Source organism: Megalobrama amblycephala, linkage group LG11, assembly GCF_018812025.1.
Source record: "Megalobrama amblycephala isolate DHTTF-2021 linkage group LG11, ASM1881202v1, whole genome shotgun sequence".
Classification (NCBI taxonomy): Eukaryota; Metazoa; Chordata; class Actinopteri; order Cypriniformes; family Xenocyprididae; genus Megalobrama; species Megalobrama amblycephala.
Window position 1 is genome coordinate 30,415,100 of NC_063054.1, and position 14,318 is coordinate 30,429,417.

Genomic DNA, 14,318 nt, shown 5'->3' on the forward strand with positions numbered 1-14,318 from the left:
AGCAATTTTAAGAGACTATAAATGAACAGCCTATATTGAATCGATACGAAAATGACTCGAGGGGATATTGTATACTGACAGTATGGTTCCTGGGATTATGTTTTGGATGGGTTACTATTCGGTTTGATGTAGATAGAAGGAAACGAAATTTTTTTTAATGTGTGCGTTTATGCATGTATGTGTGCATGCTATTTGAATCACTTTTAATAATTTTGGATGATTGTACATGTTCTTTGTTATCTGTATATATATATATATATATATATATATATATATATATATATATATATATATGTGTGTGTGTGTGTGTGTGTGTGTCTTGAACATAATTTTACATAACTTCTTAATAGTATGTATTAACTTAAAGCTGCTGTAGGTAACTTTTGTAAAAAAATTTTTTTTACATATTTGTTAAACCTGACATTATGTCCTGACAGTAGAATATGAGACAGATAATCTGTGAAAAAATCAAGCTCCTCTGGCTCCTCCCAGTGGTCCTATTGCCATTTGCAGAAATACACCGCTCCCGGTAAGAAACAACCAATCAGAGCCAGGAGGAGTGTCTTAGCAGTGTCAATCAATCAAGCTCGCGTGCGCGCTGATCTCACCCCTCCCATGCACAGCGCCAGCGCATACAGGCTTCAAGATTACCGGTGTGCCGCAGCTTTGCTTATGGCGGAAAAACAATCCAAACTGCCAATTCCTCGAGTGGCACCTGCTCATAAAATAAAGACGGGTAAACGGAAAAAGACAGATGACGATGATAAAAAAGCCAAAAAGAAAGAATTAGATAGAGCCCGAAATAAAACGAGGGTAAATATCGGAGCGGCTTTTCCGAGGTGGAGGGAGCTACGTGTCCTGAACGGATTAAAAACCGATGCAGAGTCAGCCACATTTCTGCTTGACAAGTAAGTATCCCTGCTTGATTTGTTTAATTTTTTAAGAACTACACAACTAAGATAATTTCAAAACAGGACTGACAAATTATGTATGGCATGGTTTCTTGTAGATTTCAGGGTGGTCCTTTGCATATAACATCGTTTTATTTCGCCATAAGCAAAGCTGCGGCACACCGGTAATCTTGAATTTGACGCCTGTACACTGTGCATGAGAGGAGTGTGATCAGCGCGCACGCGAGCTTGATTGATTGACACTGCTAAGACACTCCTCCTGGCTCTGATTGGTTGTTTCTTACTGGGAGCGGTGTATTTCTGCAAATGGCAATAGAACCACTGGCAGGAGCTAGAGGAGCTTGATTTTTTCACAGATTATCTGTCTCATATTCTACTGTCAGGACATAATGTCAGGTTTAACAAATATGTAAAAAATATTTTTTTACAAAAGTTACCTACGGCAGCTTTAATATGGCGTACTGCCGTTACATTTTAAAATACTATACAAAATAATTCATCAGAATACTTACTCCTGCTCACTCACGCCAAAGAACTCCCCGCTCAAGCTCGTCGTCTCTGCAAGATTAACGATGGCAGTTTGCACGCACAGCTACTAGAAGATTTACATCTGTCAGACAGGTTGCTGACGTCATCAAGCTTAGTTTGAGTCTGCGCGTCAGAAACGGAAGTGCTAAAAATCGCTAAAAATGGGCTTCACTTGTCTCAATTGAGTTCCAATGGGGTCGCTGTGTCCATTTCTTTTACTGTCTATGGTCAAAACTGCTGTTCAGAAATCTATGGGTGACGTCATTTTTTTACAGTCTATTTTATAGACCCTTTTACCCAGCTAACAATTTTTGGTTCCCAGAACGTTCCGGGAACGTTCGTTTCTGGTTCCCAGAACGTTCCCGGAACGTTCCCAGAACAAAGATTCTAACGTTCCCTGTTGGTTCTCCAGGACAGTTTTCTTTACGTAAATAGAACGTTCCCTTTAGGTTAGGTTAACGTTCCAGGAACGTTCCCGGAAGGTTCCCGCTGGGAACGTTCCGGGAACGTTCCGGGAACGTTCGGGGAACGTTCCGGGAACGTTCTTAGAAGGTTCCCAGAACGTTCTCAGAACGTTCCCCTAACCTATACATCCAGATATTCAAATAACACAGTCTACAAAAAATAGTCTACTTAGTTTATTGCTCAAAAATAAAAGAATCATACGAATATATTATTACAATAAATTTCATTTACAGAAACAATCTATAAATAAGTCATATACATATTTTTTTAAACAACACATATCATACAATTCCATTGAAAACATATTAATAACCATGAACATGAAAATTCTAAAACTTTAAGAGATCATAATAATTTAATAAATGTAAACAGTTCCTATATCATATGCTAATTATTATCAAATATATCACGAGAAACTATAGTCATTGCTTATTGTTCAGAAAACATAAGAATTGTTTGAACCATGAATAATATTATTAAAATAATTATTATCGAATATGAGAAACTATAGTCATTGCTTATTGTCCAGAAAACATAATAATTGTTTGAACCATGAATAGTAATATTATTAAAATAATTTTTATCAAATATGAGAAACTATAGTAATTGCTTATTGTTCAGAAAACATAAGAATTGTAAGAACCATGAATAGTAATATTATTAAAAGAAATATAATTTGTATTTACAGAAACAATCTCTATAATCTATATACATAAACCATGAACATATTTTAAACAACAAATACAAAATTGAACGTAACAATCATGAACATGAAAATTCTAAAACTTTAAGAGATTATAATAATTTAATAAATGTAAACAGGTCATATATCATATGCTAATTATTATCAAATATATCACGAGAAACTATAGTCGTTGCTTATTGTTCAGAAAACATAAGAATCGTAAGAACCATGAATAGTAATATTATTAAAAGAAATATAATTTGTATTTACAGAAACAATCTCTATAATCTATATACATAAACCATGAACATATTTTAAACAACAAATACAAAATTGAACGTAATAATCATGAACATGAATATAATAAAACTTAGAGTTATAATAATTTAATAAATGGGCTATATTATCGTATACTAATTATTATCAAATACATCATGAGAAAGCCACATTGTTAATTTAAACAACATATTTACACATCATATAATGAAATATGAAAAAAATATTTCACCACACATCTTCAATTCCCCATCATCTGCAAATCAAAAACAAATACACGAAAAGGACATGAGTCAAATTATAAACATTTCACTGTGCTGTTGAGTAATAGTTATGTCATTGCAGTTTTGCCGATGTCTTGTGGACTGATTGTTATGCGCTGATATTATGATATGCATTGTAAAAATACATCACTCAGGTAGTACTGATATATGATACTACATAGGCTATTTTATTTCCCCTCACACTACAACAAATCTTTAAAACTTAATAGTATTATTCAGAACAGAACAAGAATGAAAAATCTAATATATAAACGTCAAGCCAAAATGAATTCATTTAAAACTTGAAACAGAAACCGGCGTTATAACCGACCTCTCTCATTTGGCACAAATCCAAATGTTATATCACCATGTATTTGGATGCTAAACTATTATTTAAACTCTGTGATTGTACACAGACTATTTAAAATGAGGAGTGTAACTTTTTATATAGTTGACTGTATTTTATTTTGACAATGAACAGGCTGCAATGTCAAGTTACTAAAAATTCTTATGTTGTGCGTGCCCGTGAGGCGCCGGCGCTATCACTTGAATTTTCTTATAAAAGCGGAAAAAACTTAAAATACTTAGAAGTTTATGGTCATAAGAGTAACATCATTCATTCGAATCTGTGAAGGGCTAGGCTTATTATTTTTGTACACTCACAATAAAAACAAAACATTGCTTGTAAAATAAAGAAAACAAAAGTAATTTTCGGCCGTCTCCTTTTCCTTTGAGCTTCTCAAAAATGAACCGAAACTCAGCATATAGACTATTACTTGTCGCAGTTTTTTCTTTCATTTTTTTTTTATCTGTTAATCGTTTAAGTGAAATATATTTCGCGTATAGGCATAGGCTGTTTATTCCTTTTATATGATTTTACCCTATTTTTTTCTCCGAGAAGCGCTGCCGGTGCGTGATGATGATGATGAATATGAATCCTCGTGTTCTGTTGTTTATTCTGCTATTTGTGCCTGTATTGTAGGCTAAAACTAAACCCCTGGATTTTTTGTCTTCATTCTAATTTTGTTTAATTATAATTTAGCATAATCTTGTCGGTTAATGAAAGGTGAAAGGATAATGATCGCGTCGGTTGAAAGTCAGGGGGAAAAAACGAAAGGATATTGACAAGGCAACATTTCTCATTTTCGTTTAGTTTAGGTTTTTCAACTATTATTTATATTTTATTATATTTCAGGTTTATTTCGATTAGCATAAATGTTTTTAATAGTTTTAGTTTTTGTTAGTTAACTATAATTGTTACAAATGTAGCGCAAAAGCGCAATAGGCTAGTGGCCATAGATGTGCTGGATGTGATGGCGCATGAGAAATATACGCATGACAAAGCAAGGAAGACTGTTCCAGAAGTCGCGATACAGTGTTTGGGTTAATTATTAATAACTGTGTGGATCCATTTGAGAAAAACGAGTCTCTAATTTTTCATTACTTGTTTAAGATTTATTATATATGCGAATATTTAGAAATAGTCTAGTTTTTAGGTCATAAATCTACTCGATAGAATTGATGAGTCATGCCATGATATAAACTGAATGTCAGAGTCATACTGAGTAATAAAAAAGAGCCTATTAATGACAAAACAATGGTGTAGGCTACCACCAACTCTTACTGACATAGCATTGATAATTGATAATCTCAAAACAAAATTAGCATTATTGCTTACCATTTTAAATGCCTGTGTGGGGCAAATTTTAGCACCATTGAAATAAGGTCTTCCACGTCAGCTGCCTTTAAAGACCTAAAAAGCTTTTGCGTTGCTCCTAGAAGAAAGAATAACATAGAAGGTTGATTTATGCGAAAATTGGTGTTAGATTTGAGATATGGTACCATAACAATATTTATTTTATTTCAAAGTGCAAAATACAAAACAATGATTGATAGTAGTTGTGGAAAAAAAAAACTTGCCTATAATTATATCACAGATAATTAAGTCTTTGAAGGCTAGTTTCCCTTTTTTCCCTTTTAAACTGTAGGCACTCAAGACGTTGTTTGATGCAACCTTGCGCAACATTTTGCGCACGGCTGCCCCTGAATTTGTTCCTCCAAGCGATCGAAGGTAGTTCATCTGTTAGAAAAAAACAAACAAAAAAATCATAATTAAACAACACTGTTATTTAGAATTTTGCCATTATGATAGCAGCTGAAAGAGTGTTTTGTTTGTTTGAATGAATGGAAACTGTTGAATCCTTGGCCTCATGAAAGTTTTTTAATGAGGAAGGGAAAGAGAGACAGAAGCGCGTTCATCTCCATTGTTAAGATTTACTGTACTTTGCAACAACACCTGTTCAAATATATTTTATTTTGAAATGTCTTTATCGTAATTATAGTTTTTAATTAATTGCTTTTAAACTTAACAAATAACTTCTGTTTAGGGTTTGTAACTAAACAAATCAATACATTTCATTTTAAGGCTTTCGCGCAACTTGTTTCCGTCACAACAAGGCAGACATGCACAGGTTTACTAAGAGCAAAAAATGTAAAATCAATAAGATAACTGAGGAATTAGTCATCAGATGCCATGTCCGTTATTTGCAGCAAAAATCTGCAAAAATACAGCAAAAATCTGTATCTCAAACAGATTAATTTAAATAAGTTATTTCACCACCTGCGTGACATCATTAACTAACGTTTGCATCCGTAGGCTACTATGTTAGTTAAGCTGGAGATCAGGGCTGGATTTCCCGATAACGTTGTTTCTTAGCGCGCTACGAAGACTCTAAAGGTAGACCTTAACTGAATATAGGCTACCGTTTCCAGGCGTGTTCCCCGAAATAACGTTGTCTCTTAGCGCGCTACGAAGACTCTAAAGGTAGACCTTAACTGAAGATGGGCTACCGTTTCCAGGCGTGTTCCCCGAACTATACCTTATGAGGTTGCTTAAGGTATATCTTCTTAAGTGCGACGTTACCAGGTGCTGTCCATGGCGGCCTGAAATGGTTGATATCGATGGCTCGAGAATCGATAATTCTCTCTATACAGGGTCTGCTTCACTGCGTTATGTGAGAAATCAGTGTTCTTCATAAAAAGAAGTACTTCGGAAGTAGAAATTGCATTTATCAGGACTCATGGGATGTTATAAAATTAATCCAAATTGCAAACTAAATCTACATTGTAATTTATCTACATTCTGGGGGCGCGGAGCTCCATCAGCGTGAGTTTAAGGCGACCATTATTTAGAACAAAGTTTTAATTCCTTGGAGACGCGTCATGCAGCTGACAGCATGTAGGTGTCGCGTTTATATCGTTTATTTATTTTTATTTTTTTATATTTACAAACTTGTTAACTATATCATGAATTTTATGATATATTCCGATTGTAAAATATGTGGAAGTGAATGTGTTTTGTTGCGTGATGAGTTTGCACGGCAGATAGAGCTGTCGGATATACGAAATCTTCCCCGAAATACATATAGCCTTAGTATGTGGCCGGTGAACAGCGAGAAGAATAGAGTAAACTTTATTGTTTCATAAACAATGTGTATCTGATATGAATAAAACACTTCGTCAAATTATAATTGAAAGGGTTATTGTTGCAGCTTCCGTAGACATCAGTGTAATTTGAATTTAACAAATTATAAATGTCTTTTTTATGCAGTAGCCTTCTTAATTCAAATGTGTATTTAAATGTCTGAAACCTAAAATAAAGAGCGATGAGGTTAAAAACACTGAATAGTTGTGATAACGTTATGACAAGCGCAGAGCGCGCGTCTGTCTCTGGATCAGCGCTAAAGCACATTTGAATTTAGCAGTGATTTTTTTGCATTTTATTCTTGCCATAATCCTAATCAAACACTGGGTGTATTACAGCTTCAGAATTATATTCGTATTGACTGTCAAAGTATAAGGTATAGCTAAGAGTGGTCCAGACCAACCTTACGAAAGTATGACTTACAGAAGGTATACTTAACTAAGAACGTTTCGGGAAACACATATTAACGTTAAGGTACAGCTTAAGGTATAATTTAAGAGCGACGTAGAGTTAAGAAGGTTTCGAAACCCAGCCCTGTTCCTTAGGAGGTTGCTTAAGGTATATCTTCTTAATTGCGACGTTAGGTGCTGTCCACGGCGCTGGTGCTGAATTGGTTGATATCGATGGCTCGAGAATCGATAATTAACTCTATACAGGGGCTGCTTCACTGCATTATGTGAGAAATACGTGTTCTTTATAAAAAGAAGCACTTCAGAAGTAGAAATTGCATTTATCGGGACTCATGGGATGTTATAAATGTAATCCAAATTGCAAACTAAATCTATAATGTAATTTATCTATATTCTGGGGGCGCGGAGCCCCCATCAGCCTGAGTTTAAGGCCGTTATTTTTGAACAGTTTTAATTCCTTTGAGACGCGTCATGCAGCTGACAGACATGTAGGTATCGCGTTTATATCGTTTTTTTCATGTTTAATTCAAAATATTCACCAACCATTTAACTATAACTTAAAAACACCGAATAGTTGTGATACATGGCAAGCGCGGAGCGCGCGTCTGGCTCTGGATCAGCGCTAAAGCACTGTAGATGTCGCAGATAAAGAGCATTTTCTCGCTGAATATTTTGGTCACTTGAAAGTTTATTTTTGTTATAAATGTTGTTATAAATAATTGAATACTTGTTTGGGTATTGTATATTTTATTTGCATGATAGCTAGCAATAGTGACATCTAGTGGAGTACATGACTAGCGTTTGATATGTGACTTTTTTTGCTGCGTGAGCAACGGAAAACATGAGGTGATGACACGAATTGAGAGGTGATCTGATCTGACACAAAGATTGAGAATTTGATAAGAAGATGTCTCATAATGTCTCCTGGATCCTTATTGGAAAGGCACACGGTATGTTTGCTTATATTTTGTTCATAATTTAAGGTAGCTATTGTGTGTATTATGTTTAATAAGCTATGGGCTTAATTGAACGACGTCATGGCAAAATTCACTTCACAAATTTGATTGTAATTTGTATTTATTTTCAGTTTTTTCACGGTGTTCATTTGATGGGTGATGTCGACTGTCTCTACTCCTAAGAAGAAGACATTAAAATTGAAGCAATCATAGGCATCAGTTGAACCGTGTTTTTTTTAGTCACGGAGAAAAAATTCAGGAGTCGTTATAGTGAAAAAACGTGTATTCACATTCCCTGGAAGAGTGCCAGATTTCATCGTGGAAAAAGAAAGATCGTTGTCAGACTTCGACGTGAAGAGCATCCAATCGACCCCGCTGGAAAACTGCAGCCATTGGTGATGGAGAAGATTCAGGGAGCAACGCGATTTCGTCGCATTGAAACTCCATTGTTTATCGTGACTGCATTCCTTGCCGTGCAGAAGAGCAACGCAAGAAGTTATTGCTGCAGTGACGAGATAGCCACAAGGCGACAACGTTGCAAAGTTTTATGACAATTCGGTTGTCAATAAGAGTTGCTACCTTTGGGTTCACAGGTCAGACTGTATCTTTTCAGCTTGAAATTTAATTTCTTGGTTTATGCTGCCTTAACATTTTTTTATAGTTGAAATTGTATGCAAATGGTTGAAACAAATATTTGCTTAGTTTATAGAAGTGTGTAACTTGTTTAATAATTGTCATTGAGCATTTTCTTGTGGTATTACAGCTTGCTATTAGTGTTTAAAGCTGAATAATAGTGTGGTTTAAAGACCAAGTGACCAAGTGATTAGAATCAAGTGATTAGACCAAGTGATTAAAGCTCTTGAAGATGAAAAGGCACAATTAGAGGAGAAATTAGAAACTGAAATTGATGTCTCAGACAGACAAAAATGTGAAGAATGCTTAGCTGAAGTTAATGCAGATCTGGAAGTTAAAAGAGACTCCAGGAATCATCATCATGAGTTGAGCAAGAAGTTAGGTGATCAGAAAGAGAAAGGCGTCCAACAGAAAAAATGCTTGAGTTGAGACGTGACGAGTTAGTTAAAAGAGAACGGAAGTTTATGTTCACATACTTAAACTTTAAAGCTGAAGCTCAGTTTATCAGATCTAAACTGAAAGAAGAGTGCTCTAAAACCGAGTTAGACAACATGATGGTAACTGCAGAAAAACGTGAAGCAGAGTTATATGAGAGCATTCGTGCATTGAACGTCCCATCTCAAGATATAAGAAGGAGAATGGATAGCTGCGCTTCGGTTACTAGTGAAATAACTGCACTGAAAAGAGGCTGCGCACAAGTTGGTACTAAAGTGTTTGATGCGGAGGCTGTAAAAGAAACACTCCTCCAGCTACTTCAAAGAGATGACGCCAGGTCAGTTTATGGATCAACTGTTTCGAGAGCTGAACGAGATAGTCAGCAGGGAAGCCATATGTCAGTAAAAAGAGCGGAAGCAGCGGCACGCTTAGCTGCGAAACGTGCTGAACTGAAGAGAGAAAAAGAAATCTCAGCTCAAAGAAAAGAGGTGCTAGCCCAACAAGAGAGGTTAAAAATGCTGGAGGAGCAAAGGGATCTTGAAGTCATGGAAGCTGAATACTTTGTGTATGCAGAAGTGGAATCAAGATTGAACGCTGAAATAGGAGATACTAAAGAGAGAAGCACATTGCCTCCATGTCAGCACCCTCTGCAACACAATAACCCTTCATGCATCAAGGTTTCCCAAGAAACTTTAGCTCAACCTTGGTCTGAAAAGGAGCTGGGGACGAAAGTAGATGAGGTCTTGTTAGTGAAGGCATTAAAAGAATCCCTGATGATGACCAAACTTCCAGCTCCAGAGCCATTCACGTTTACAGGTGATCCACTCAAGTTCACTGAATGGCGCACTTGCTTTAAAGCTTTGATTGAAACGAACTACACAACCCCAGCGCAGAGGCTGTTCTATCTTAAAAGGTACATAAGTGGAGATGCACTTAGTGTACTAGAGGGAACCTTTTATAGGAGTGATGAGGATTCATACACTCAAGCTTGGGATGCCCTGATCAAACGCTATGGACACCCTTTTGTAGTTGAAAGAGCATTTAGGGCAAAGCTGAGTAATTGGCCAAAAATCAGACCTAAGGAATCACAGAAGTTAAGGGAGTTTAGTGATTTCCTCATCTCCTGCAAAAATTCAATGCCTCATGTAGTAGGTCTAGAAGTTTTGGACGATTGTGAAGAAAACCAAAAATTGCTTCAATTTCTTCAACAGTTGGATGAAAGGGTTCAACACAACAAAGAAGGACATGTGGAAATGCCCTTACCTTTCAGAGAGCTTCCTCAATTACTAAACAATAAGCAGCATGCTACAGTTCATTTGAAGCATTTGAAAAGAAAACTGGAGAAAAGTCCTAAGTACAGAGAGGACTATTTGAGATTTATGAACAGTGTCTTTAAAGTTGGTGATGCCAAAGATGCAGATGCCACACCAAAAGAAGGCAATACTTGGTACATTCCGCACCATGGGAATAATTCTTAAGAAGCAGACATTATAATTGAAGCAAACAAAGGCATCAGTTGAAGCGTGTTTTTTCTAATCACAGAGAAAAAAATCAGGAGCCGTTATATATATGAATTTAGCAGTGAATATTTGCAGTTTATTTTTTTGCCATAATTCTAATCTAACACTGGGTGTATTACAGCTTCAGAATTATATTCGTATAGACTGTCAACAGTGATAAGGTACAGCTAAGAGTGGTCCTAACCAACCTTACGAAAGATAGTTGTACATTTAAGTGACTTATGTATTACCAGCTTGGTCCTTTTGTCCTTATTTCCCAGTTCTGTGTTTAGCGTATTCAGCTCATCCACAGTCTGGCATGGTCCATTTTCCAGGATGTCCCCCCCTTCCTCAGTCACTGTCACCGTCCCAGCAACAGCAGCCAGTATGCTTCTTTGCATCGCTAAGATGTCTTGCTGGGTTTCTGCAATGTCTTGCAGTTTTTGCAAGACTTTTGTGCGATAGTCTGTGAAGCAATATTGCAGATTGGTACTTGAAAATACAGTATAGTGTGAAAAATCAAAAACGTGACTTACTCTTTGTTGCTGCTTCTGAAGAACACTGGGGCTCTTCTAAGAGGAGCTGTGAGGCAGCTGTGGCATTACATTAGAATTTACTTTTCAAAGTTTAGAAGTAAATCACTCTATCTAGAATGGTTAATACAATAATATAATAATATAATGAAATTTTGTAAAATACCTTGAAGGGGTTGTGCCATACACGATAGCCGGGATGCTGGCGGTGATGCTTCTGCTGCAAAAATAAAATCCAAACAGACTTAGCATTCATAAGTTGAAGGGATAAGTATACATAAAAAAGAGAGACAAGTCAAAATGTATCTGTTGCCAGTGAGAAGGCAGAGAGAGAAATATTTTTTTTAATTATGTCTTTATACTTAAAAATATATTTGTATATTCTACAAACCATTGTCCAGAGGCTGAAAATTGGAGAATGGCTTATCTGTGAATATAAAATAAAAAGGAAAAGGCATCTAATAGGTTGGTTAAAAGTTATGTGTTAATCATGTTACATGTTTAACAACTTACATTTGGGTGGAAGAGGTTTTGAAAGGGTTTTATTCTCAGTTGGGAAAACTCTGCTATCATCTAAAATTAAAAACAGAGTTCACAAATAGAACTGAAATTAATAAAACAATTATGACACATCGTGCACTCCATAATGTTTGAGATAAATATATATATTTTTTCTTAACCCTTGTGCGATCTTTGTTTGGGGTACATTCAGGGTCTCTCTTTAAATCACTTTATAAAAGACCCACATTTCTAACTTTCATTCAAGTGGATAACATGGATAATTTGACATGGTTTAGTGTAAGATTTTTGCCCATCTTTTGGAAAATGCAGTTTTAAAAGTAAAAAAAAATCTTTCACCAGTAAATGGCTGCAGAGCTCCACCTTTTGATTTGTGCTATTTGACTAACTGAAATATATCTTTTCACAAGTTTTTTTTCAGTTGGATTCATATCTAAATATTATGAAATCACAATTATAAGAATAAAAATTACTTTTTGTCAAAGTTTATCTTTTTTTTTTTTTGCTGAATTTTTTTTTTAATAATCTTACATTACGATTAGACCCTGCTTAGAACATGGACAAAATTCATCCTCAAAAACATTATTGAATACTTACCATCTGAGGAGGAATCTGTTTCAGACAGATATCTTGTTGGCTTTTTGTGTGCCCTCTTTTTTTTCGTTGTGGAGCTTTCCTCTGTTTCAATATTTGAGGTCTCCACAACACGCCGGCATTTCTGGACACCTTTGGTGTATGAGTCTGGAAAATATGTTGTTGGTGTAAAGTATAGTTTTTTTCTTTTTTTTAAAGCAATTTTCTTGATAATTAGATATGATTTTAACAATCCTCACTGTACTGAAGATACTGTAGATTAATTTAAATAATGCAAAAACTATTAAATTACCTGTTCTTAGCCAGATTTTTTTTATTAGACACCGCCTCCACTTTCCTTTGTCTGGCATTGTGCAGTTTTTTACAAGCTGCCTTATGTTTCCAAATGTCCAGTAACAGAACGTTCCCTGAAAGAAAAAAAGGGGTTGCTTTACCATTCTTGAACAGACATTTATACTGTAAATGATTGCGAAAGCTTATTGAAACCAAAAACATACCTCTTTGGTCTCTTCCAACCACGAGGTTGGGACTAGTTCCACTGCACTGTCCTCTGTAAATTCCACCACTGCATATTTTTTTGTGTCCATCTGTTGAGATTAAATTAAACACACACACACACACACACATATATATATATATATATATATATAAATAAATGTAAAGATAAAGATATTGCATTACAGTTATTCAACAACTTATTATTGCGTATTTGCGTATTATAACATTATAAATTTAATGACCTTCACTGTTTCTTGTCCTTGATTTCTCTGAATGTCCTGTAACTGGAGATCTCAACATTGGCAGTCTAGTGCAGTGTGTGTGTGTCTGTGTGTGTTCTTTTCACCACAACGTTGTAAATTCCTGACTTTACTATCTTAGTGGGGCCAGCAGTATAAACCAGAATGTGTGTGTGTGTGTGTGTGTGTGTGTGTGAGAGAGAGAGAGAGAGAGAGAGAGAGAGAGAGAGAGAGAGAGTGAGTGAGTGAGAGAGAGAGAGAGAGAGAGAGAGAGATTGTGTGATCAGTGCTCATGCAGGATTGCTAAGAAAATCATCTCTTGTCTCTTTTCTACCATTATGGCATTTCTTGTCAGCTGCCATTCTGGAATGAGCTTCATAACTGAATGTCTTGATTGCACTTTGAAACAGCCAAGTATTCTTGAGTCACACGGATCTCTGAAAAGTGGTTCAGTTTTTTCAAAAAGTTTGCACAACAGCATCTGGGAACCTGAATCATCCAATTCTTCTCTCTCTTCGATGGCCTCGCAACAATGTCCTTCAGCAAGAATGAAGGCATTGTTAGGCCTTTTGATTTTGGACTTGGAAGTATCCACAGACAGTGGGGAATTTGACGTTTCCCCCAGCCGTTTGACCACTTGAGTAAGTGGCTGCTTTCCTGATCTTACGAGACGTTTCAGTTTCCCAAGATAGTTCTCAAATGGGAATGCGCTGCACGCATCAAGACTGCCAAAAGCCATTGCCTGTTCCGGTAGATGTACCATTGAATGTATATTGTACACCATGAAGTGACTTCCATAGAGTTCTTTTGTTTCTCCAACAAAGTATGTCATCAGCTCTTTACAGTAGCTGTTGTGGTCCACTGCCAGAGTAGGGCAGAGCAGAAGACCCAAGGCAACACTGAACGCCATGAAATGTTCATACAACTGGTCTGCCAGAATTCCCTTCAGCACGATCTTGCCAGTGTATACAGCAAACTGACGCAGTTCTGTTGCCTTCCACCTGTCGATGTCTTCTAGGTTCCTTGGTTTTCGGGCAAAACAGCTTGGAATGACCTCCCTAAGTGACAGCAGCCTTTGAGTCACTTCATTTATTTGACCAGCAGACATTCTCACCTTTCTGTCTCCTCTAACCCACTCTGTGATGAGCTTTTTCATTACACCCAGGCAGGCTTGGTGCATGTAGTCAATTGGAAATTGCTCTACCATGTCCAGTGGGAGGTTCAAAAATGGAGACATTGGAATGTCTTCATTCTCCTGACGTCTTGTCATTTCAGCACGGTATGTGGCATTGGTGCGTAGAGTGAGGTTGTCCACCTCTGGGTAAGTCACTCGACCAGAAACCCATGTGCCCTTCTGTGTGCATTTGTCGCACCCATAATACCCAGAATA

At 36.4% G+C, this 14,318-nt stretch overlaps 1 protein-coding gene across 1 annotated transcript; it reads right to left on the minus strand.

Moving 5' to 3' along the window:
• Positions 1-3,042: 3,042 nt before the first annotated feature.
• LOC125278312 lies at positions 3,043-13,053 on the minus strand. The gene is made up of 12 exons (XM_048207392.1): positions 12,932-13,053; positions 12,689-12,778; positions 12,484-12,598; positions 12,195-12,338; positions 11,592-11,651; positions 11,470-11,505; positions 11,245-11,298; positions 11,082-11,138; positions 10,797-11,011; positions 5,049-5,208; positions 4,807-4,903; positions 3,043-3,121 (listed from the first exon to the last, which is right to left on the minus strand). Coding segments are annotated over exons 2-12 (1,029 nt in total). The 5' UTR covers positions 12,932-13,053; the 3' UTR covers positions 3,043-3,120.
• Positions 13,054-14,318: the final 1,265 nt, after the last annotated feature.

Bases quoted from the DNA above. Each gene is read 5' to 3' on its own strand.
- LOC125278312 (XM_048207392.1), bottom strand. From the start codon at position 12,778: ATGGACACAAAAAAATATGCAGTGGTGGAATTTACAGAGGACAGTGCA. The intron at 11,652-12,194 runs GTAAGTATTCAA...TTTTAATTTTAG, and splicing joins AACAGATTCCTCCTCAGATG to ATGATAGCAGAGTTTTCCCA. The intron at 11,506-11,591 runs GTAAGTTGTTAA...TTATATTCACAG, and splicing joins AAAACCTCTTCCACCCAAAT to ATAAGCCATTCTCCAATTTT.